The sequence below is a fragment of the Anomaloglossus baeobatrachus genome, chromosome 4, assembly GCF_048569485.1.
Source record: "Anomaloglossus baeobatrachus isolate aAnoBae1 chromosome 4, aAnoBae1.hap1, whole genome shotgun sequence".
NCBI lineage: Eukaryota > Metazoa > Chordata > Amphibia > Anura > Aromobatidae > Anomaloglossus > Anomaloglossus baeobatrachus.
The window spans coordinates 509,070,797-509,097,217 of NC_134356.1; the positions used below are offsets into that span (position 1 = coordinate 509,070,797).

General features: G+C 40.2%; 1 protein-coding gene across 4 annotated transcripts; it reads right to left on the reverse strand.

Moving 5' to 3' along the window:
• Positions 1 to 1,205: 1,205 nt before the first annotated feature.
• Positions 1,206 to 26,421, reverse strand: BNC1 (basonuclin zinc finger protein 1). Of its 4 annotated transcripts, XM_075345849.1 has the most exons (8): positions 24,657 to 25,300; positions 24,422 to 24,570; positions 20,194 to 20,260; positions 17,681 to 17,783; positions 17,309 to 17,544; positions 6,338 to 8,226; positions 4,312 to 4,655; positions 1,206 to 2,894 (listed from the first exon to the last, which is right to left on the reverse strand). In XM_075345849.1, exons 3-8 carry the CDS (start codon positions 20,200 to 20,202, stop codon positions 2,818 to 2,820), a joined length of 2,658 nt encoding a protein of 885 aa, XP_075201964.1. In that variant the 5' UTR covers positions 20,203 to 20,260; positions 24,422 to 24,570; positions 24,657 to 25,300; the 3' UTR covers positions 1,206 to 2,817. The 4 variants fall into 4 exon arrangements, with proteins under 4 accessions (XP_075201964.1, XP_075201962.1, XP_075201965.1 ...); XM_075345847.1 differs by lacking the exons at positions 24,422 to 24,570; positions 24,657 to 25,300 and adding an exon at positions 26,177 to 26,421; XM_075345850.1 differs by lacking the exons at positions 24,422 to 24,570; positions 24,657 to 25,300 and adding an exon at positions 25,732 to 25,787.

The following is a 26,421-nucleotide window of genomic DNA, read 5'->3' on the forward strand; positions in this document are numbered from 1 at the left end:
ATTCAAACTTCTCTCCATTCTCAAGAACAGAGTTTTTTGAAATGTTATAGTTTACAGCTTGTTGGCCAGTGAGCTTGCACTTTCTGTACAGCTTGTGGAGAGCACTGGGCTGCTGGCATGACTGGCATGTACATTTTCAGGAGCGCACTGTACCCCAGCAATCAGGAAGCCTGAAGGCAAAGGGTGGTGCACTCCTGAAAACACAAAAAAGACAAATCCCTTTAAAGTGAACCTGTCAGGTCCCCTATGCACCCAGAACCACAAGCAGTTTTGGGTGCATATTGATAATTCCTGCCTAACTGTCCCTGTATACACTAGCATAGATAGAGAGATCTTTAGAAAAAGTATTTATAAAGACCCCTTTATATTATGCTAATGAGCTCAGGGACTAGTACCAAGGATGTTATATCCCCGACTTGTCCACTCTCTTAGCATAGTGGCACGCCAACAGGGGTGTACTAACATGCTATTCAATGCAGCATCACCAGCGGTGATGTGCGTACCTGTGTCCGCGTTGAACTTCTAGTCATGCACAGTAGACCTCTCTGAAGCCGGGACGCGTACACCCGGCTTCATTCTGCACATGACCAGAAGTGCACGGCATTCAGAAGCGCGGTCACAATGAATACAGGTACACGTCACGGCTGGTGATGCTGCATTGAATAGCATGTTAGTACACCCCTGTGGGCGTGCTTCTATGCTAAGACGGTGGACTAGTTGATATAACATCCTTGGTACTAGTCCCTGTGCTCATTAGCATAAGATAAAAGATCTTTAGAAATAAGTTTTCTAAAGATCTCTTTATCTAGTGTATACAGGGATGATTAGGCAGGTATAAGCAATATGCACCCAGAACTACTCGTGGTTCTGGGTGCATATTGGACCCGACAGGTTCTCTTTAATGTAGAATCCACATTATGTTTTTGTGTGTCCCAAAGATTAAATTTGGAATGTAGAGAAACACATTAGATGCTCGCCTGTATCTAATGTCTATTTAGCATGAGATGAGCAGGACATTTCTATACTTAAGGCCAGTGATTGCTATGTAATTTACATAGGTTATATCTGGAACAAGACACAGCCACATGCAGCAAAACTCCTCTGAATGAGAAATGATGAGATGGTTTGCCACCTTGAACTAATCTGCAGGTATCAGTGCTGCGCACACATTGGGGCTCATTTTCAATAACTTGAAAGCAGACAGGTTTACCACAGGAATAAACTTTTTTTATTCAGTGCTGAAGAAAAATAAATACATATATCTGACTAATGCAAAAAAAATGTTGATTTTAGCAACCAGTTGGTAACTAGTATGCAGGATTGTCCTTAATGCTGCTTAGGTGCAGTCCAATACCTCTTGCCTTCTCCAAATTAGGTCTACTGCTTCCAGGGCCTCACTCACAAGTTTAGATTTTCATGTCAATGTGAACAACTGATGGATTTTAGAGCCTTGCAACAGATTATCATTTTTGTCAATGAGTCAAAATTGTACCATCAGTGTTTAAAAAAATAATCAATGATGAAAAGATTCCTCAAGTATCTTCTACCAATTAATGAAGAAAGAAAAAAAAAAAAAAAAAAAAGAAGAAGAGCACTGGGTGCCATCAGTGTCCTTTTGGAATTCTTCACTGAGCCATAGACTGGGGTTCATTCAATCCATAACTAGAATGAAAACCCTTGGTCCACAAAAAGCATGGGCATGTGAACAGCCCAATAAATCATAAGTACATGTCCTATTTGTAAAAACTCAAATGTCTGAATAAGACCTTAGAGAGATTGTTATTAAATGTCACGGGAAAACCGGAATGTCTTGAGTTCAAAAACCTGATAATCCTAGGCAGTCTGGTTGCAACATGTATCACAGGCAGTGTATCTACAGCATCTAATCTGTCTCAAAATCATAGCCCACAGTAATAAAAAGGAAATCTCTAAGATAAAAAAAAAAAAAAAAAGTGTCTTCTGATTTTTCGGATCAGGGAGAGTCATGGATTTTGGCATTTACTATGTAGCCTGTTCAATCAAATGCAACAGAGCTGCAATACCGACCATGACCAAGAATGGGTCCCTCATGAAGTGCATAGAAGAGTAAGCCCATGTATACCAAGCTTCAGGTTGGCAGACGACCCCAGTGTGTAGAAGACTGCATACACTATAGCATTTAATGAACCTTAAGTTTGACGTTCTCTCATAAAACTGAGTGGTTCCTGGGGAGGATACACTGCTTTTTTCCAGTTGGGATGTATTTTACAAAGATTTCCACTACAGCTACATAGCAAGAACTTACATAGCAACTGGGTTCATTCCCAATAAGTTAAATACCAACAAAACGGACATACAGCTACAAACAGCGACAAATGAAATTAGGATTTCTTCTGTTATATTTACAGGTACATGATAGCAACTACACAACTCCAGTGTTACTGGAATACATGGAATGAAGGAAAGAAAGTCTTTTTTACTATTTACACACCAATTGATACAATGCTTCTGGAAAACATCTGCCTTTTCCAATTTAAATAAAAAAGGAAAAATAAAAACAGATTAATAATAATAATAATAATAATAAGATATAATATTTATAACAAAAGTGAACAGACAGCATTTTAATACAAAATGCCTGGAACAAGTGCATAGCATACAGAATAACAAAAACATATACAGTGACAAGGCTGAAGTAACACGGTATCAAACTGTACAAATCAGAGAATGACGTTACTACTTACACAGCTCATTAATGTCTACAAAAACGTGAACACTTATTTTGTTCAGCTGGCATCAATAACAGTAGTGGTTTGACCATTTTTTGTGTTTTTGTATTCAATAAAGGGAGTTGTTTGCACATCCTCTACTTTGAAATGCATCATTGTTTCGTTCTTTCAAGACCATGCTTTTTCCTAGAATGAAAAAGATGCATTAAAAAGAAAGCAGCGAGCGACATGTTCCTTACTGTCTTAAGAGCGGGAAGCCATCTCTATGTCATATAACATATGCTCTGTACATTAGTTATCATTCTTATACCACAAATAGCTTTTGTTAAGAGTCACACCCATTCTAGAAAATATGCTCTTACAAGGAAACAGTTGTAAATCGCAGCCTTTCAACAAGTTTTTAAAGAGAAATAATACACAGACAGATCAAAATATATATATAGGTATGCAACGTGGCCAAGGCTTTCTCTTCTCCTGCTTTCTTGATACAGAATTTCAAATCCTCTGCATGACGTTTTTAACAGATCTAGTCACCACTGGGGGGAGCCAAAGAGCTTACTGCATATTGTTCTATTATTTAGTTCAATCCTATACACAGTTTGCTCTTAGAATCCCCCTAGTGGTGCTGCCTTTTAAAATTACATTTCTGTGATTTTTAGGTCTTTAGCACAAAAATGAAGCTCCAGTATCTAAAACAAAGACTTTCATTTTGTAAAAATTTTATCCTACTAAAAACAATTAAAAAACAAAGTGTGCTCAAGGATGAATAATCACATTAAAAGGCTATGTGCGCACGTTGCGCAAATACATGCAGTTATGCTGCGCTTTGTAGCGCAGCGTAACTGCATGCGTCCTGCGTCCCCTGCACAGTCTATGGAGATTGTGCAGGGGCCGTGCGCACGTGGCATTTTAGAGCGCAGCGCTTCGGCTAATGCCGAAGCGCTGCGTTCTAAGAAGTGACATGTCACTTCTTCCGTGTGCTTTGCCGGCAGCCCCTGCTCGGTCTATGGCAGGAGCTGCAGGCAGAGCGCATAGAATCGGCTTCACTACGGACTCTTTCTGCAGCAATTTAAAGCGCATATGTGCTCTTCAGATCGCTGCAGAAATTTCTGCAGTTAACTGTACGCAACGTGCGCACATAGCCTAAGATGAATTGTATGAAAATGTCAAGTGCTTTCAAAATTTTAAATTAAAAAAGGACGCAATAACATAAACCTGGCCCTTTAAAGTACAGATGTCCAATTTTCTTTAACTTTGCATCACTGCTACTAAACAATACTAGGGGACTCAGATATGCTTCTGTGCAAGTTAGGATTTTGGCTATGTCTGTTTCTACTACGCACAGAAGAGAACATAATGTTGCAACCAGCCACCTTACATTTATGGAGTTGCCTTAGATGTACTGTTTTGTAATGGGCCCTAAATGTCCCCTTATTACTGTATGTTTTTTGGCACATATGGCAAGTTATTGGTATACCAGATGGTATATTTGAGAAACTTTGGTCAGCTCTACTGACCAAATTCAAATTGTGGTAAAGCTCTTCATGTGGTACAAAGTTCAAGCCTTCAAAGTTTTCATCACTATCTTCCACTGGTAGGTTACCTTCTTCACTACCGCCATCCGAGTCCCAAGAGGAATGTGAACTGCTTGCTGACTTGACGCTTGAGGTTGTGCTCAAATCCAACACAACACTGTCATTCACAGGATCTGTACCAAAGCTGTCCAAACAAGGCTCTCTGATCTTACTCATGGGATAAACCAGACTCCCTGTCCGGTTCATTCCTTTGAAGATCACAGATGTCTGTCCTGGGTTTTTTAGTGGGGATTCCTGGTAGTGATTGTTGACCATGTCTTTCAAAAGATAAGGAAAATTGTAAGGGTTGTTCTGTAGTTCCAAAGCATCTCTGGTTAGAAGCTTATGATGAAGGTTCAGATTAGAACTGTGCCTGAAAGGGAAAAGGAGAAGTAAGATGGCAATCCAAAAAAAACAGAAGGCAACTTACTATTGTTAAATGTGTTCTGAAAAAGTGTAACCCCGACCACAAAAGTGATTTTTTTTCTGTAGGAACAGAAAACTAACTTCATTAATGGTAAGGCTCCAAAGTGACCAAGAGAACAATGATTAAGTTATTTTTACTAGGAAATTCACTGTAGAATGCAACATTCTTCTACATGTTATCAAAATGGAACTTGGAGGACTAACCAACCAGACCCATCCATCAGCCTCCTCCAATTCACATCGCTAGGGTTTCTCAACTGGAAGAGGTGGAATGGCGGGTCTGGTCAAAAGCTCCTATATTATCTGCAACTTTGAGACAAAAAATAAATAAATAATAATAAGAAAAAAAGGTGAGCGGTCTTTAAGAAGAGTTGCGCTAATGTGTGGAAGGCCCTTCATCTGTATTACTTATATTAATAAGTGACAATAATAACAAATTTTCTACCTCTTAAAAGTAAAATTGCTGCCACATGTCTGCCCACTTTGGTCTCTAGCTCCCCCCTTTTATAAGAAGGAGCTGTAATCTGTTCCCTCAGTGAAAATATGTCTACACTAAATAGTGATAATTGCAGAAGGAGAAAAAGCCATTTTTAATGGATATATCACAGATTTCCTTATGTTTTTTTATTTCAGAAATTAAATAATACATTGGTAATTCCTTAAATTGACGAACTATTGCCTGTTTTGTGAATAAATAATTTAAAATGTATAACAGGAGATATATTTCATATGTTTAGCTAAGCATGTCTCTATGAAGTACACCAGGCTATTGTATTCGGCTAAAAAAAAGACAGACACCAAAGCTATACAGATCAATGTTTCATACCTAGCACTCTGTTTGCTACACTGGGGTGAATGAATATCTCTGAAATATTTATATTATAATAGATAGACAGATAGATATCTATATACACACACACACACACACACCCCATATATGCAAACTATATGTACACACACAATATATTATAGTGTGTATATATGTAGTTTGCATATATGGTGTGTGTAAAATATATGCACACACACTTTTATACATACATATACACATATTTATATTTATATATATATTATACAGATATACATATGAGAGACCTTAAAAACTCCCTAATGTGCCCTACACTACACAAATAGTGTAGGGCACATTAGAGAGTTATTAGGGCCTCCAGTCGGTGAATGGGGGCACCACAACCCTAGGGCATCATCCCCTCCATTGACAGGTAGGGATACATTAGGGACAGTGCCCCACCCCCGTTCCCTCCTTAAAAATAGTAATTTACCTACATTTTGCCCTTTCACTATTTGAGAGTGTTTGGTGTTGGTAAATTCTATACTTTAAATTTTGAATCAAAAAGGTTAATTTTTATGGGAATTTTCTTATGGTTTTCTGGAAATTGGTATCCTTGTTCATATTAGCTGTGGCTTTGGTTGTTTTTTTAGCTGTGAATATCACCATGAAGAATAAAATTGTATTGCCATGATTTACTCAATACAGATATTTAGCCCCAATCTATCTAATGAAACAAATGTGTACATGCTATAAGTGCACTTTCGCAACATTGCAGTAAACTAAATATGGCAAAAACACATCTAAAATAAAAACTTTAAAATATTTATTAAATAGGGCTTTACCTGTCTCTACTCCTCCGAGAAGGAAAAGCCGCATTGCAGCCATCAATTGTACATAAATGCATTTCTTTTGGATGCACATTTTTGTAATGCATTTTAACACTGTATGGGTTTTTAAATGCCTTTTTACAAATCTCACAGTGGAAACGGTTTTCATCCTTGGATATATCTAAGTGCTGCTCTATGTCTACAGAGTCACTCAAGCCAGGGCCTTTATTCGATATTGCACCAAAAATGCCCCCATTAAAAGGATAATGCCGAAATTCAATCCGGTCCTCAGAATCCGCTTGTTTTGGCTGCTCTTTAATATAGAGGGAGGCGTCAGCCAGCTGCCTCACAACATTAAAGTGGTTTAAATGATCATATTTATTTTCACTGGAATCTACTTTCAATGCCGGCACTTGAGTGAAGGGATGATATTCGTTCTCAGAGTCAGAAGATTCATTGTCATAACTTTTATCTCTTGTACTGTGAGAATTTTGTTCTTCTCCATTTTGGGAATAGAAAGGAACTGAAGAACACACGTTATCCTGCTCATGGCCACCTGGACTTTCAACAGAGGTCCCTTCATTTCTGTCTGAGTTATCAAATACTGAGCAATCATCTTTATTTGGCGAGAGGTCTTCTTCAGAGCTCATGTTTTCTGTGCTTTCTGTTGGGGTATCCACAGATTCTTTCTGGATCTTGATGGGCATGCTGGATTTTCGAGATTTCTTTTTTGGCATATTGTCCAAAAGAAGATCTGGAGAAGCCATCTTATCGCTGACTGATGAAGAGATGCCTGGCAGGGAAGGAAGCATGCCAGGAGTATTGGCAATTTCAGCTGGAGTAACAGGGCTTCGGTAGAAAGGTAAAACTGGTTGAACAGTTTTCAAGTTAGGAATGAGAACACAAGATTGTCCAACATTAGGCAAACCAGTTGGCATCTTTGAGTCAGTGCTATGCGTTACATAGTTATTAGGAGATCTGTTTTCTAGGCACGGACTTTTTAGTCCTAGCCTTTTGTGGTCCTCTGATACAGAAATAATGAGTCCGTTCCGGAGATCTTTATCTCTATTATTCCTATTCATTGGCATATGAAGACGTGGGTTTGGATTAGAACTGTGGCGATTTCGGCTGCGTAGTGAACTAAATACCATATTGCAGCCTTCTATGGTACACCTATGCTTGATCTTCAGATGCACTGCATTGTAGTGTATCTTTAATGTTCCCTTGTCATAAAAGGTCTTTTCACAAGCAGTGCAGAAGACACGGCCCTTTCTGGGTCCAGTGCCATTTCGTTCAGCAGTACTCAGTTTATTTTCAGGAGAGACTGAAGTCATCTCATAGTTCGTCAAGGTGTTGTGTGAACTGGAATCGCTTAATGGGCTATCATCTTCTGCTTTGGTGACGACATCCTGAGCACTTATGCTGGACTCATTTTCTAAATTAAATGATGCAGAACTAGAAGTCAAGAAGCTGCTTTCAGAGAATGATATATGGGCATCTTGTTTGCCATCATTCCCTCTATCCTGGCTTCTTTCAGTAAATGGCCTTTCAGGTGGTGAGCCTATGAGAGGGGGAGGCACGGGGCTGAAAAATTGAAATGGTAAAGTGAAGGCCATGTTATTGATCATGTTCTCAAATGGATGTATAGAAGATGGAGACACTTTCTCCAGTGGGTTAGGTACTATAATAGGACTGTTTCTGGGGTTGCTGTTTTCAATAAACGTTCTGATGTCAGAATTTGCTCGAGTGCTGGGAACAAGTACAGAGTACCCTTCCTTCTCATGGATTGCCATCAGTTCTACAATTGATTTGGTCTCTCCAAATCGAAGAAACTGCTGCAATGTAGCCAATTCTTCTTCTACAGTCATTATTGACCAGTGATCCAATACTTTTCCAGATGCATCCTAAAGTCAGTGTTGTATGATTAAAAAGAGGAGGGGGAGGGGGAGAAAAAAAAAGGGGGAAAAGCATGTTAATACCCATAAATATTTCTTTATTGTATAGAATATAAACAAACACATGAATACTAACCAAGCTAAAATGCTTACCGAAAGTTGCAAGAATTTGAGACCATTTTACCAAAAGCTTTTAAAAGGGGTCATTCAGAAAGAAGTCATTTTTTGCATGCAACAAAATACTGTCCGTTTTTGGTTTGGTTTTTAAGCAGAATTGTGTCAGTCTCAGCCTTTACTATGAGAGTCATCACATGGACCTTAGCGGACAGTGGTCCTCAACAAATCACATGGACACCTCCACAGACTACACATATGTACAAGTTATATTTGTGAAACAGGTAGAATTACGTATGAGAAGTAAGTATGAGAAAACAACTTATGTCCGAGTGAGCCCAAAAACAGAGACACAAGCAAAAAGTTGATTAATAGTAATAATACACTTTTATATAAGCAAGCAATCTAGAAACAATAGCGCTAACAAGTTTCTTCATAATTTGGAAAATTGCAAATTAAGCCCTAACAAAAAAACCCCCAAAAAAACGTAACTATTTTTTGGAATATAAGACACTTTTCACAAGATTATTCATGTTAAAGTGTGCGCTTCGCTGGTACCGTTGTCCTGACGTCCTTCATGCAATCTACTCCTCTGTGTCCGAGAGGTGTCGGAGGTGTAATCGGGAGAGGGGAGTCATGTTGCATATATGGTGGGGCTGCGGCCTCATTAAGCCATTTTGGAGTCGTGTCTTCTCTACTCATAACAGTATCAGTGGGAACACCTTCGCTGGTTCTCCACAAATTGCTCTGTTATCTAGCCTACCAAGGTCTGTCAGGTCTCAGAAAATGGGACTGTAGAAAATGGGTCTGTTGAGGTTTTGCCTAGCGGCTGCCCGAGCACTTATAACGAGATACTGGAGGTCCCCCCGGGTCTCCACCTTGGATGAGTGGCTTAGGGAGATGACCTTCCTTTACAGAATGGAGAGAGTGCCAAAATTCAGGATTCTACCAAAAAAGTCCTTAATATCTGGACTCCTTGGGTCCTATTTTTGGATTCTCCAGACTTCCGGTCCCTCATCACGGCGAGTTGGGACTCGCCATGGACTCCCTTCACCATTTGGTCCTGAGCTTCCCCTGCCCTTCCTCAGGATCCACTTCCCCTTTAGTATTTTTTTTTTTTTTTTTCATATACCCCCCCTTCTCATTTTCCTTTCCTCTCTAGTTTACGCTGACCACTCCGACTAAAGTGGTTAATCTTTGTTGCCTTTGTGGCAGTTAGTTTAATGTTCCTTGAATTCAATCTAGGCCAAATTGGCATAATTGTTTGTTTCCTGTGATGGACTATGGTTATGAACATGCAGCATCTTTAATGTTTCTAGGCACTTTTCTGATCCTGTTTTATCTTTGTAGGTTTGTATTTCGATTGCAGCAGTGTTTAATATAAAAAACCTTTAACATTTTCAATAAAAAGATTGTAGAATCACAATGTGGAAAAGCATACAGAGTGTGGGCGTTTTGATGCTGTGTCAGAGCCTTGTGTGTTGTAGTGATGGGCAGTCCAGCTCTTTTTGGTGATCCGGTTCCCACGGCTCCGCTCACCAAAAAGAGCGGGCTATTTCGGATTCTAAATGGATCCCTATTAAATATATTTTCACCCCAGGTGAACACATTTAAAATGTTTTTTAAATTAGCTCAAAACCCCACCCACCCACTGATGAAACCCTGCCCACTTGCAGCTTGCCAAATAAAATCTTGAGTGGGTGGGGTTTTGTTTAGGCAGGCAGGGTTTCACCCAAACACCCAACTTTAATCCCAGTGAGTAGTTAAGAGAATTTAGTAGATCTCACTGGGGTGCTGGCTCCTGGCAGTCACAGCAGGGACCTGGATCTTTGTGTCAGATCGATCTCAACCGACATCACTAGTGTGTTGTAGCTGTGTGTGTGTATAAATTGATGCCGTATTGGAGCCTAGTGTATTGCAGCTCAGCGTTTTGAAGCTGTATCTGAGCCTAGTGAGTTGTAGCGGAGCTGTGGTTAGATGCTGTATCTGAGCCCAGTGAGTAGTAGCTGAGGTGTGAGATATATATAGCTATCTATATATAGATATAGAGTGTGTGCGTGTGTGTTCCGGTGCTGTATCTGAGCCTAGTGTGTTGTAGCTGAGTTGTGTGCACTAATGTCATGTAGCAGAGCTGAGTTGATGCACTGTACATGCACCTGTGTTGTATATATGTGGGCACTGCAGAGAGTGCACGTGTGTTGTAACGCTACATGTGTATAGTACCCATATGGCAGAGAAAAAGTATCCATCACCACCCTATTCTACCCTAGTCCATTAAAATGATTGGTATTAACCCCTCCACTTCTCTATACCAGGTAAAGAAAATGTTTAATAAGAAATGTGCTTTTCCTAATTTCTGTAAAAAAAAAAAAAAACAAACAAAAACAGAAGTCCATTTTCCAGTAATGTTCGTCATATAGTGCGAAAAATATGGCAAGTGCAACCATTGTGGTAATCTGTAAGAAAATACCATTTTAAAATATGTACAGTCTGCATTTCCAAGTAGAATACCAATGTTAGATTGTCTTTGCAGCCGCTCACTTACAGTCATCAGGGCGGCAGTGAGGGAGTGAACAGTCTATATTCACAACAGAACAAGCACACTAATCACTCCCCGAATCCCAGCGTGTGAGCAGAGCAGAATCATCAAAGATCAGGGCGAGTGATTATATTGTACTCACTGTATAGCAACCACTTACTGTTCACAGCCAACTGCGACACCCATTTGACTCAAAGTGAACAGCTGCAGGGAGAAATATAACTTCATTTTCTCCCTGTAGCAGTATTTCTGCACATGTTTAAAATGCTACATAGCTGCAAACTAACACTATGTTTGCAGGCAAATACCAGTTTTTGTTGACCAGGTCCCTTTAAAAATCTGCATTTTTTACATCTTTGCCATTTCTTTTCAGGGTTTGATATATAAAACTTTAATTTTGCTTGATTTTAAGAATGCAAACTGAGCATACTACTTTTAAGACTTAGAAAAATAAATAACATATAAAGAGGATTTCTCATCAAAATTTAAATGGATCAATTAATAGAAGGATAAAGGGCCATGCAATTCAAGTTTCAGATTAGCTTTTCATTTTTGTCAAGTCCAATTTTTTCCCCCACTGTAAGTTTAATAATCTTCCAGGCAACTAAGGATCGTGGAATAAATGAAGGCGTATTGATCTATAGCCAGCGTCCACAAAGCACAGCTGTAATTACACTTGAGTGTTGGAGTTATATCAAACTCTGGCCTTGTCTAACTTTTCCCAATAACTACAATAAATATTTTATCACAGGACATGTATTTGATAGCCTACTGAGATTTTTCACAGGCCATGAAAGACTTTCCAGGTTGATGAAGAATGTATCATCATATTTTTTTCATACTGTGGAGGCTTTGAGAGATAATTGATTCCATATTTTTAATCCCAACACTAAAACGCAAGATTATCCAGATCATTAAATATTGAACTGTGTCATGATATAAGACCATAATGGAGCTTTGCATAAAAAACATAATTGTAGCAAGCAGCAGGAAGTGAAAGGATCTCGGAGGCTGTTTAATTAGCATAGCTTACTGCGGTCCACTGTGCTCCGAGCAGGTACAAAGGAGTACAAGATGACCATAATGGACTGCAAACTAAAGATCTAACAGATTCACTGTTCTTACTGGAGTTTATAAAAAAAAGCAAATGACAACTTAAGGCTGTGTGCATATGTGTCGCCCAGGGTTATGGGGTACTCAGTCCCGGGCGGCGTACAACTGGGGAATGTCACTTTGGTGGCCGTTGCCCGTTCCCGTTCCCTGGGTGCTTTTTAAAAGGGGGAATGTTTACAGGGGATTTGAATAATGTTCACACGTGACGCCACTTGCGGTGTTCCGGCTATGTGGATGGAGCAGCCACTGCACAGTTTTCACTACTGGGGCTGGTGTTAGTTGCAGCCTGGATGTTAGGCCCTCCGCAAGCAGGGCCAGGCCCCAGAGGATAGGTGATGCAGATGGGTGTTGAAAGAAGGTAGGTCACACAAGGGGTTTTCAGTGTAACGGATTCTTTTACTCACTGCAAGCTGGTACTGGTCACCCGATGCCGCCTGGTCTCAACTGCAGGTCCCCCTTAGTCCCAGTGCTGGTTTAGTGACCTGGTGGCTTCTTTCCTCTGCACACATCTTTGGTTGGTGGGTCCCAGTGGCTTGGAGCGGCTGGGGGTCACCTCCTGGTCGTCTCTTACAGCAGTCCGTATGATGGTAGCATGAACCCTGTGGGGTTGGAGTCTCCGGTCCTGTCCCCGGTTCTGCCATTGCTACGGTGTCCCGAACTTTTACAGTCACTGAGGTCCTTGATGGTCCCCTCACTGTGCAGATTTTATCAGGTCTGCCTGGAGTGTATGCCTGACCTAGGATTCTGTACCCTGTTGGTGCGTAGTTCCGGGAGTACTCCACTGTTAACTAACCACCAGGTCCCTCAGGTCACTGTTACACTCTTGGCAGTGCATCCTCTCTCTTTCACTGTCACTCCTCGACTCCTCTCACTGCTCTGTCTCTGTCCACTCTCTGCTCCTCCCACATGGTCGTCTAGTGGACTGGATTGGCTCCACCTCTAGGCGGCCATCCATTGGTACAAGGCTAGGGTCGGACCATTCTATGGGGGATTTTGGGAAAAACAGGGATTATCTGGAGTGTTTGGGTGTTACTGGCACTGGTCTTCTGGGTCCCTAGGGTGTAGGCCCTGCCTCCTGGTGGGGATGCAGTACCTTGTAGAACCCTGATGGCTTCAGGGGCGCTACACATACATTGTGTTTTTAGATGGGTTTTTTTGTGCAGTTTGATCACAAAACTGCAAGCAAATCCTTTTGTTAGCAAAGTCAATGAGAAATCTAAAGTGTAGTGCACATGGAGTTTCTTTTTCCTTGCAGATTTGGTGCAGAAAATAATCTGCAGCATGTCAAGTCTTTCAGCATTTTTCACCATTGAAAGCAATCAATCATAATGGTGGCTGTGAGATTTTCTGCAGGTGCAGTAAAGATACAAAGAAAGCACCCAAGCTATCCTTAGGGCTCATGCGCACGTAACTGCTGAATATTCTGCAGCGATTTGACAGCACATGTGCGCTTCAAATCGCTGCAGAAACACTGCATAATGTATGCAGTTTTTTTGAAGAAAAAAAAAAAACAAATTTTATGCGCTCTGGCTGCTGCCCCCACCATAGACAGAGTGGGAGCTGCATCCATAGCGCACAAATTAATTGACATGCTCATTTTATGAGCGCACGGATTTGGGTCAAAATTTTAGCACCCAAATCGCTGCGTTCATAAAAGAATCGTGCGCACGTGTCATGCACAATCTTCTTAGATTGTGCAGGGGACGCAGGACGCATGCATTTACGCTGCAGTACTATACGCAGCGTAAATGCATGCAATTACGCAACGTGCGCATGAGCCCTTAGTGTGGAATAACGTAACTTATTCCATCCTTAAAATTTAATTGCAGCAAAAAAAAAAAAAAAAAAAAAAAAACATTTCGGCCATATTTGACCTTTTTCAAAACAGTAACAATGATAAAAATTAGATATAATAAATGGTGGTCACATTGAGGCTTTATATACACTATTTGCATTGGGCTCCACCTCTTTGTGCATCTCTGATCTCATCAGGGTTGAAATCAGGTTTTTTTTTTTTTACAGGCAGACAAAAAAAAAAAAAAAAAAAAAGTTTTCTGCAGAACTTTTTTGCCAACGGATTACTGCGGTATCTGTCCTAACGGATGATTACTGGACATGTGAACTTCGGTTTAAAGGGAACTAACCAGCAGAAGTTTTATATATAAAGTAAAGCCAGTGCTATACTGGTGCTAGGATGCGGAATATAAGCATACCAATTGTTCAGATATTGGAGGTTTTATTTCAGAAATATGTGCAAGTAAAGTTACAGCAATGACCTGCTATTTGATTGACAGGTGCAACAGGGATGGAAATATGTGGGTCAGGTCTTGCTATCTATTCCCGCATCCGGTCCATCTGCGCCGGAATTAACGTCTATGACAGCGACAGGGGGAAGAAGGCCAGGAATAGATAGCAATAATCTGTTCTGAATTTTGCCATTAAGCTCCTTGTTAGACAACAGCAAGTTGTGCAAAAAGTATTGAACACTGAACAGTTGGACATGTGCATTCAGACATTTAGAGAAGGTCACATTAAGTTCACCTGAAAAGGTTAGAGTGCATTTAGGATCATCCTGAAATTTCACCCAAAAGCCAAATATCCCTAACTTTTTGTGAGTAGCACATCTTGAAGATATTAGGAAATATCAGAGACTAGGTATTCATTTGGCGATTGTCCCATTTGCATATCCCATTCTAATTAATATGAATACTTTATATTATGGAATATACACACACACACACACACTTCTACATGAGCCAACAGTGTAGATGCAGCTACAAAGGCTAACAACTTACAAAAGTCTGGGATGTATCAAGACAATCATTGAATCTAAATCAAGAGAGGTAATTATTCCCCTATACTCTGACCTGGTCAGACCCCATCTGGAATACTGTGTACAGTTCTGGGCGCCCCAATTCAAGAAAGTTATCGATATATTGGAGCAAGTCCAGATAAGAGCAACCGAGATGGTAGAAGGTCTGCAAACCATGTCCTATGAAGACTGGCTAAAGGAACAAGGAATGTTTAGTTTGCAATAGAGAAGGCTGAGAGGAGACTTAATAGCGGTCTACAAATATCTGAAGGAAGTCACAGTGCAGAGGGAACTACCCTATTCTCATTAGTACAAGGAAGGACAAGAAGCAATGAGATGAAACTAAAAGGAAGGAGATTCAGATTAGACATTAGGAAAAACTTTCTGACCGTGAGAGCAGTTAGAGTGGAACAGGCGACCACGGGAGGTAGTGAGATTTCCATCAATGTAAAATCGGAAGCTGGATAAACATATAGCTGGGATGATTTCAGAAAACCTACACTCACAGGGGGTTGGACCCGATAGCTCTTGAGGTCCCTTCAAACTCTACCATTCTATCAAATTGGGTAAATATTTTGGGTATGAACGAAACTATTTCCCATTTGTACAGCAAGAATGTATATATGATTTTATAGCACCATTAATGCTTTATTTACTTGATCGTTAGACGGCTGCCATTACAACCCAGGGGTGGAGGAAGAGATGGAGCCCATTTCACATGATGCATATAAAGCTTTAATGTTACACTATTATTGTATCTGTATTTTTATCATTGTTACTCTAGTTTGAAAAAGGCTAAATTTGACCGAAACATTGCTTTTTTTTGTTGCCATGTTATTTTAAGTATTGGGGAAAAAAGTGATATGTTTTTCTACATAAGTATTGCTTTCATGCCTCAGATTCTCTGGATCTTTGTGCTTTTTATTTTTATGAGAAGCACAAAATTTCCCCAATGGTGCATGAGATCTGGACGAGATACTGCAGGTAATCATTTTGAATTAATTCTTTAGCTTAGTGCTTCAAAAGCCATGTTCGTATAATGTTCATCAGTGGCTCCATCTAAAGTCTTGGAAAATGGGCTTAAGGGTGTTTTACACGCTGCGACATCGCTAACGATATATCGTCGGGGTCACGGTGTTTGTGACGCACATCCGGCGTCGTTAGCAACATCGCAGCGTGTGACAGCTAGGAGCGACGATCAACGATCGCAAAAACGTCAAAAAACGTTGATCGTTGACACGTCGCTCCTTTTCATAATATCGTTGGTGGTGCATGCCGCTGGTTGTTAGTCGTTCCTGCGGCATCACACATCGCTGTGTGACACCACAGGAACGACGAACATCTCCTTACTTGCGTCCACTGGCAATGAGGAAGGAAGGAGGTGGGTGGCATGTTCCGGCCGCTCATCTCCGCCCCTCCTCTGCTATTGGGCGGCTGCTTAGTGACGCCAAACACACCTCCCCCTTGAAGGAGGGATTGTTCGGCAGTCACAGCAACGTCGCTGAACAGGTATGTGCATGTGACGCTGCTGTAGCGATTTTGTTCGCTACGGCAGTGATCCCCAAATGTCGCACGAACGACGGGGGCGGGTGCTATCGCTCGCAACATTGCTAGCAATCGCTAGCGATGCCGCAGCGTGTAAAGCGCCCTTTAGAGTGTATGAGGGAATGGGTCCAACCCAGTCTTTGAGGACGCCTCAAAAGAGGTGGATAATGATGTCCAACAGAGCACACAGTGACTTCGTTTATCATTACAATCAATGACCCAGTCTGTGCACATGACTGAATCCAGTTTTCCAGGACTTCAAACTGAAATGCGCTACATTTCTGTGCAAACATTCAGGGATATTTTCTGCATTTATTCATGACTGTTTAATTTTTTGTGCAAATATTTTAGAATTTAGTGCACAAAGTTTTGCACCGTTTTTACATGTCTTGGCAGGAAAAACGGTGAGGAAAAACATGCATTTTCAGTGCGTTTATGGTACAGGTTTTTCACATTTATCTGTATGGGTGAACTCTGCAAGAAGCACGCTGCAAGAATTGACAGGCTGCAGATTTACAATCTGCACCAAATCTGCAAGAAGAAAATACTCAACGTCTGCACGAGATATTAGGATTCTCATTGACTTTGCTGACATCAGGATTTCTTTCAGGTTTTGTGACAAATTTGCACTGAAAAACGCTTTAATAAAACAAAAAAACAAAAACCACACACACAACGTGTATACAGTCTTATGGAACCCATTGAAATGAATTTGTAAAATTTGGACCAAAAAGGTGCGCTTCTACTGGTACCGTAAAAAGGTGTATTATAGTGTGTGTGTGGAAAATGTAAGGCCAATTAACTGCAAGCATTAGTTGATTGAAAAAAAACAGTCAAACAAGTGGCACTTGACTTATTATAAGGTTGACTTGTACTCATAGAATTGGACCTTTAGCGAGATCCATGTATCTGGACAGTACAGAGATAATGGATGGATAAAACTTTGCCTAGGAATACTGCAGAAATACCTGAAGCACATAGCCACGGATGTAGTCCTGGAGCGTCCAGTCAAGTGAATGAAGTATCTGAATGACCTCTTCTTGCTTTAAAACACTAAAAAGTCGATCAAGCAGAATTTTCAGTCGAATAGGAATGGCTTGAGTTCCATAAAGCATAAGGCTGCTAATATCAAAGACTACGCTGGACTGAACAATTTCCACTTGACCAGTGGGGTAAAAATGTGGGATCCGTAGTTTACTCAGTGCTGTATTCAAAAAATAAAATTTAAAAAAAAAAAAAAAAAAAAAAAAAAAAAAAAAGGTACATGTGTTAGTAATATAATAATTGAACAGATGCATTAGAAAATGGTCATCGTGATCATAACGTAGGCAAACATTTACCATGTGCCACCCAGCCATGTCTGCACTGCTCACACTGACGGGGATTTATTTTGCCAGGTTTAAATCCCAAACAGATGCAGTTTACCAGTGTACATCGTATTGCCTAAAAAGAAAAATACTGAATATTAGTATTTAACACCACAAAATAAAGGCGAAATTAGAATTCACACTTTTTTTTTTTTTATACTCATCTTACAGCCATATTAGTTGTTCCCAATTACCAGTAAATGGACAACAATGGGGGTAAACTGGTGGTACTGCTATCAAAGCCAGACACACTGTACTATGGACAGCAGGGAGATTATATACAGCACATGTTCATACTTTTATAGCTTCCAAGGGGACTACAATGATCGTTTTACATTGTCGTAGCACATCTTATCCATCTGCATGCCGTATGAATGTCATAAATAAATCTGTAAGAAAGTGGGGCTTCGAAGTCAGTTGTACAGATATAGCCTAGAATTCTAGAAGTTATAGGGGGTAAAAACATATGTTCTCAGGGATGTGCCTATATAATAAAAGATGAAAAGGTGGTAAACCATTTCCTAAAACACAAAATTCTCCGACATCATTCTTGGATTGTTGATTTATGAACACTTTGGGGCCAGGGAAGGCAGATACATTCACACAACTTTGCTTAAATTTGGATGAATGAGTTTGGGATACATGTGTCTAAAAGGTGGTGACAGATGGAACCAGTGAGAGAGTCAATCACTGACTGTGTCTAGGAACATAACATTTCTACAAATTCTGTATTGGTGGGCACTGCACCCAGCTGTATGTAACAGAGAGCCAAGGCTTGGGATGTATATTAACTCTCTGGGGAAACCATTCCTGTACAGAGTGGAAAACAGATTATGGCAGTCTAAAAAAACCTGTCTCAAGTTACCCCTATTAGCATTTCATCAGCAGCATTTCCTACAGGGTTTTGGGACATCTGCGGAAACTTTGTGTGCAACAACAAGATCAATACATGAAATGTGGCAGCAAAGCAGAATTCTTGGACTTCGACTTGACATTTTATTGCAATAAAGGAGGACTACTCAACAACCAAAAATATCAAGTGATTTCATGGAAAATTACGTCTCATTCCATTTATAGTATTCCAAAAGATGATTACCTCCTGCCAATGTGAATATACACATGGCAAAAAATTTCCAGCAGGTGACATACAATTTAAAAGGGAGGATTGGTTTAGAAACCACAATACCCAATTAAGGGATACAGAGCCAAAATTTTGTTCAGACCCCATGGACCAAGGCCAAATATGCTCTATGCGGACTGCCTATTGATTTCAGTAGAATCATAGAATGGAAGAATTGGAAGGGACCTCAAGGGCCATCAGGTCCAACTCCCTGCGAGTGCAGGTTTTCCTAAATCATCCAAGCTGTATGTTTATCCAGTTTCCACTTGAAGATTCCCATTGAATGAGAGCTCACTACCTCCCGCGGTAACCTGTTCCAATCTCTAACTGCCCTCACTGTCAAAATGTTTTTCCGAAAGTCTCTAGGTTTAATTATTCCTCTCCCAATGGGTGTACCATATTAAAATTAACTACCAGGTTCCCTCACAGATTACAAGTGTCTGATGTGGTCTCAGCAGTGGAATCTGCTTTTCTTTGGAGAACATTTAGACAAGTCACTTTAGCCCCTGTCCTAAAGTGATACTAGGCTGTTCAGAATTTCCACGGATTTCAACCAAAAGTTTCATGTGGCAGATATCTATCCTATATTCTCAATTAAGTTAATGATTATTTTAGAATAATTAAACAAGACCAAGTCAATGTTACGTTATTGATGAGACATGACAAGTTGTCATCTCTTGGAATGTAACAGGCAGCTTGCGAGTGGTGCAGTTCATGACATCAAGTGGCTTTTGCCATACGCAGATAGCCTCTTCAGAGGAAGACAGTAGGCTCTCATACGACTGCTACTTCCAACAGGTGGTACAAGTCAGTATCAACCCTTCAAAAGAGTCTTACCAAATGACTTGGGATAGCAAGCCAAACCAAAATCTATATTTGCAAGGAACTGTTTTGGGTTTCTTGCCCCTCTTCAGTGCCAAGTAGGTGACTACTTGGCTGGAGGAGAGGCCTTTGATGGAGATTAAAACGGGCAAAGTTTCTCTTTAAAAAGGAAACCACTAAGCTGGCGTAGGGACAGCTATAGACCATGCTATGTTCCATGAAATTAAATATACATATCTCTTGTTCACAAAGGCCAGGTTCTCTAGTGCCCCCTATGGAAAGCAGCAATCATTACAGTCAATATCGACCCTTTAAAGAGCCTGGCCACACGACTTAAGATGTAAGACCTACTCCACTTGCCATTTAAAAACTGTATTCTTAAACTACTATATGGGTCAATGATATAAATGGGGCTTTAATTTTTTCAGATTATGTTTTACCCATTCCTAGTATGATGCAAACAAAGTGCAAAATAAATCTATGAATTCATCAGTATAAAGCAGCTGAAGGTAAAGTGTTAATATGAGAAAAAGTAAAAACTTACCTCATTCATTTTGTGCTTTGGTTCAGTCCCCACAAACAGCTGAATCTCATTCCCTGGAATGCACTCACTAACACACAAAACAGAAGGTCAAGTTACTTTCTGAAAACACTTCTTGGCAAGGTTTCGCAAACCAGCTACCACCCTCATTACAGATATTCACTCTGCTACAACTAATGACTTCTGTTCAGTATCAATAAGCCCAAAGCCATGCGCACCGTGCAGCCCTTCTGTACAATAGGGACACACTCATGATATGATGCTGGAGCCTTTTCATAGCCCATGAAACGGCAAGGCCATCTTCACCCAGCATTGTTTAATAGGTCGTTACTTGTCTCCACCTTAAGGTGGCCACACACAGCCAACAGCTCTCTCCTCTGACTCCCCCATAAACATTCATGTGTGGATCTGCCAAACGTGCATGTTTATTTTAACGAGAGGGGTGAACGCCACTGCCAGGCACCTCAGACGATGCGTCTTACCCAGGGGTACAAAGAATCAGACACAATCCAGAATTCCCCATATTTTTTTTCACCCTTATTGTAAATTCCCCCTTATATATAAATTTAGATTATCACACACAGATGCAATGGAATCCAGCTCCAGCATTCAAGCCGACTGGGTCACAGCTCACCCGATAACAAAGTCCTGTATGGATACAGATAGGAGTATATCCAATATTAGCAAAGAAAAGGGCGGACAGCCAGCAAAGACTTTGATGGACACAGGTGCTGTAGTAAAAAATCCTTTATTGGCAATTCCTAAAAATACAACGACCCACAAGGCTCAGGAACAAAAGGTTAGTCAGAAGAGAAACCGCAGATGGGACAACGCGTTTCGGCGGCCTTATCCGCCTTCCTCACAGTCCTAACCAGTCTCCTTACCTCTTGGGCCCCTGTGTGGCTGAACCAATGATGTTGCCGCTCCTGATAGCGTTCATGCAACATTTTACTTCTCTGGCATCAAAAGGAATTGTAGTGTGTCAGTAGCAAACTCAACATGTAACGCTTGCATATTAGGGCTCACTCACACATCACTTTTTCACGTACAAGTGCTATCCATGTTTTCAGGGATAGTTCTCATACCTACAATACTGAATGGGGTCATTCACATGTCCGTGATTTTCTGCGTACCTAGTGCTCTGTGCAAAATCGCGGAGACCGGTCTGATTTTGAGCCAGGTGTCGAATCAAAATTGGCAATGCAAGTCTATGGACTGCACCCAAATACCAGCCGAGTGCGGCCCAATATTCACACACTGCTAGATTTGAAAATTAGTGAATTGTTTTTCACATAGGAGAAAAATTGATGTCACTCTGATGACACTTAGATGAAACGATGACTGGAGAAAGAAAAAAAAAAACCAGAAGCCTGAATGAGCGCTCAGCATAAGATGCCCCAGAATAATAGGATTCAAAGGTCCTCAAATGAGGATAAAGCATGGGCACATACATCTGTCTGTAACCTACAGCAAGAAAATAGGCAATCCTGGTACACTACAGGCAGACGGGCACTACTACAGGGTCAGATTCCCAATATTGTGGTAGGGACAGGTTGTGCTGTGTTATTAAACCTGCTGTTAGTTGGGTAATATAGGTGGTGTAAAATATAGGATGCTTTTAAATAGACAGTAAAAAAACGCAAATGCAATGATATTCGTCCTCAAGTGTTTAACCACATTGTTCTTGCGTCAACTTGTATGGTGCGCATTGCTCCACATTTTAGTACTGTAGTATATTGACAAATATACAGAGGTAATCTCATAATCACAAATATATTTATAGGACTCATTTTCAGACACCGCACACCAGCTGAATACTAGACAAAAAGATTCGCTGTCATGGATGACTAATGAGCAGACAATCAACTTGATCTGAGACCATAAGCAAATAAGTCTCGCTTACAAATCTCAAGTGACAACGTTTGGCTGTAGTCAGGTAACCCCAAAACACTGGTGCAGACAAAATAATGACACAATAGACGTTATAAGGCAGCCGTAAGACGCAACTCATACAGGAAAGGATGAGCTCATCATTAGGGCCTGAATCATTTCCACTAGAACTCTTGCAGGGTCATGTAGCAATCTTGAGTACATATACACAGACGATAATACATGCACCTCTTATCAATCTAATGCCTTTTTAATATATATGTATATATATTAGCGCAAGTACAATAAATTCAATTGTAGATTTACTACTAAATAGTATGGTTACATTTCAAGTTCACATCTTGGTATTTTATTGTATACTACATGTAATCAAATGTGAAATCTATCTAACCTGTAAAACGATTAGTGAAATTTCAGCATACTATGAAGGCATGTTCACTCACGGTGCAGCAAACATTCCTGGGCCTGATATCCATCTGACTGCTCCTGATTCTTCAGCACGTGCATGTATTTTTATAAACCTTACTAGAATATATAATATGGTTGATGACATTTCTGCAACCAATCTGCCACATTAGCAAAACCCTAAGTAGTTCAGTCTCTGCAGAACTAAGGTGTTTTTTTTTAATCTACCAGTACTTCCCATATAGGGAACATCCAATGTATCATAGGCATATCCAGTACAAATAGACAAGGATGTCAGTCATATGTGATGTTTGTCCTCAGCTGGAGATAATGTAAGTACAAAAGTATCAGAACACCTTCCACATAGCCCAGCACGTATCTAAGACCCAAGTAGAGGGTGCTTATGTAACTGCTCCATATACGTCTACAAAGTTGTACATGATGGACATCTGCCTGTCCCCATTGCTAATAATTGTATAACGGACATTCTTGGTATGAGGTGAGCCCCAAACAACTGAGGTATGGTGAAGTGCACTGGAGCAATGCTGTATTATACACAACATTTATTAACCATTATGGGATAAAATAGGTCATATCTGCTTACACTTATTCAAGGATGTGGATTTAATCATCTTTGAGAAAAGCCAAAATATAGGAAAAAAGGCCAATGCAATGTGTTATGGAAGCTGCTTCTTCACTGAGGTGTTTTCATGGCAGTACACAACTACTTAGGAAGTTTACTGTGCTACTGCTACACATGCATTCAGTAAAACTTTCAGTAATTCTACTTACAGGTTATCAGAACAATTCATAATCTCAGAATCATCAAGCAGCAGCCATGATCATTTATTTGAAACTAACCATGTCCCCAAGTGTTGTCACAACTAATAAGTGAGCATTACCATGCTCTGTACTCGTAACGAGGATGCTCGGATGGGTGCAATTGAGTTCCCGATTGACCTCCATTATACTCGGGTACTCAAGTCGCCCCCCTCCGAGCATCCACCTGTTCTTAATGAGTACCCAAGCATGGCAGTGCTCACTCATCACTGATAGTCACACATTGCAGTAATGACAAGCCACCCCACTCACAATACAGGTAACTGGCACACTAGCAGTACATCCATTTTATTTAGGCATTGCAGTATAAAAAGGAGATTCCTAAAACCCATAGTTGCGCCACTCTAGGTATGGTGTTTTTCAAGAACTTCAAGCACTCAGATATCACCATGAATGGTGTTAGAATGATGAACATGTATTGTTGCACCTGTGCATATATTATTCTGTAAAACAGCTCCTTTATCTGAGTGTTTGAGGTGTATAAAGAACAAAAATAATCTTTTTGTAATAAGTTGGCACTGAAGCTATTAGACATGATAAAAGTCAATAAATTAGCCGTCTCCCAAAAATGACACCTCTAGATAAGTAACTTCAAGGGTTAATCAACACTTAATTGGACCTCAACAGTAAAATTTTAAAAGATTTTTTTTTCAACCCCCTACATATAAAAACAGGACAATTCAAATACCAGGAAAGATGCTTGGTCACACACAGATTTCAGGCCACATACAGAACAATTGACAGAAGCTGTCAATTAGCAAAGCTGCATTTCTTGTTGATGCCTGTACAGTTAACTGCTCATCCATCACATGACGATGGCTCGTTGGACCATTGTGTTACCTGGTGTCTGAACACTAGACAATTAGCTCCATGCATCGTTAAATCCTTTAAGAATGTCAATATCCACACAGATCTAATGCTCCAATTTAGAAAGGCGCGAAGAGTAGAGTAAAGATCCACAAGTCATGCCTTAGGTATCAAACTATCTACATAATTTCAGGATCAACAATCTAAAAATTGCAAACACAGTGGAATATACAGGTAAAATAGTTACGCAATATGTCTTAATGTCTGCAGAGGAGCCATAAAACATTACCTGTTGAAAATCTTCTAGAGAATTTAGCACTTGTCCAGACAGACTTAGCTGTCAGGTTTCCCAAAAAGGAAGAAAATCATGGGTGTCTTCCAAGACACCCCCTTATTTTCCAAAAAAGTAATGATCCCTTTAGCATCACAGTTGCAGAACTAATAAATCCACACAAAAAAAAATAAGATCAGACACACAAACTTGTGGGATTAATGAACAGAGGCGCTAATTAGGATGAACTGACCTGTGCAACGGATCAGACATCAAAGAATTACATACTTGCCAGGGCCTCTCGAGAAAAAAAAAAAAATATATCAGAAGGATCTAACAGCAGAGATACATTATGCATGTTTAGGAACGGTGATAAAAATATAGGATACAGAGCGGGCAGACATTAACAGTACAGAAAAAACACTTATCCATTCTAGCCTGTAATAAGCCCAGAAGTTGAGACAGTGGCAGCTCAAATGGTAAGAAGAGAGGAGCAGTAGAGAAGAACATGTTTCTACACTGCCTTTGAGAAAGTTTGGCTTCCAGCTATGCACTGATTAATATCAGATCTCCTCCTTTACTTGCCTCTTGACAATCGTGTCACATCTGGCTGACAAATCCTTACAAGCTTATCCAAACCTAGGCAGCCCAGATCATGCTCCAGGACTTGCTAGAAGGAAGCGGTAACACCAGTCCTGTACTGATGTGCCATCATGAAACTAATGAAGCTGACTTCACTTGTAGACTGCAGAAACACAAAGCAGCACAAGATGCCTGGAGGTCCTTGCAACATAGATGTTAGCTCACCCAAAAGACACAAACAACAATAAGCTTTCCAGTTCAAGAAGCCAAAGCAGCTACATGAGTCCGGGCTGTGCAGGAGAGCATTGTAAAAGGAGCTAATCACAGATTAACATAGGAGCAGCAAGACACCTTCATGCAGGCGAACAGGACAGTTTGTCTTTAGATTGCACTTTCCATCTCCAGCATTACGTCAAATGAAGAATATGGGCTGGGCACACCTATCTTAATGGATACTGCATAGTTAAAGCCATCTATCAGTGTATTGATTGTTCTGTACCAAGTTCAGTGGAAAGATTGGTTTCCTATCTACAACTACTGGAAAAGCTAAACATTAAAAAAAAAAAAAAAAAAGAAGAAGAGGAGAAAGAAGAATTTCAGCAGTCTAATAAAAAAAAATGCAATGTTTTAAAAATGTATAAAGTGCACTTGTGAGACACATATATTTAGATTATTAAGTGTTACGATATTGGAGATTATAGAGAACATTCCGTAGAATTAGTACTAAATCGAACGGAGCGCCCAACCTTATATCATCCTCATCATCATGATGATCCTCATCCTCATCAATGCTTTCATTGCAAAGGACTTCAGGACTAATGTGCTCTGAGGAAGGACAATAGCACTCTTCAATAAAAGGATAAGATTGTATGCATAATTTACAAACACATCACCAGCCACTAATAACACTAAGAACGACTATAGGAAAATTGGTTTTACTGCCTGCTCCAAAGAGCATTTCTGCATCATAATAAGGACATTAATGCACTTGCTTAAAGCACTTTATCCTGGACTCCTTTAAAAGTTACATGGCGGCATAAGCGGACGTGGGGGAAAGGAATTCAGGCAAAATAAAATAAAGTTGCATGACAGTTAGTGATGACAAGTATATACCTATTTTTAAAAAAAAACAAAAAAAAAAAAAACCAAAACCATTTTGTAAGATTCAAATAAAAAAAAAAGTTTGCTTACTTTGTCCATTGCTAGAGAGATATCATGTCCCAGGCAGTTCCTCATTCCCTCAATGCGTACTCCAGCTATGTACTTTAAGCGCACTCCTGTCTGTACAAGTACTACACCAGAACATCACACGCCTTCTTAGCCTTGTCTGAATATGAGCACCTCAAGGTCTGATGAATACTAAGGCTGTGCACAGGGGAGTGGAGGGAGATCCTCCCACTTGGTGATCTGTGGGCCTCCACGTTGGTGTCTGCCTG

What these genes read in the sequence shown, in the direction of transcription:
- BNC1 (XM_075345847.1), bottom strand. An exon ending in ACATGGCTGGGTGGCACATG is followed by an intron (nt 17,545 to 17,680) that starts GTAAATGTTTGC and finishes TTTTGAATACAG; the next exon opens with CACTGAGTAAACTACGGATC. An exon ending in TCTCGGAGGAGTAGAGACAG is followed by an intron (nt 4,656 to 6,337) that starts GTAAAGCCCTAT and finishes TTTCCCTTTCAG; the next exon opens with GCACAGTTCTAATCTGAACC.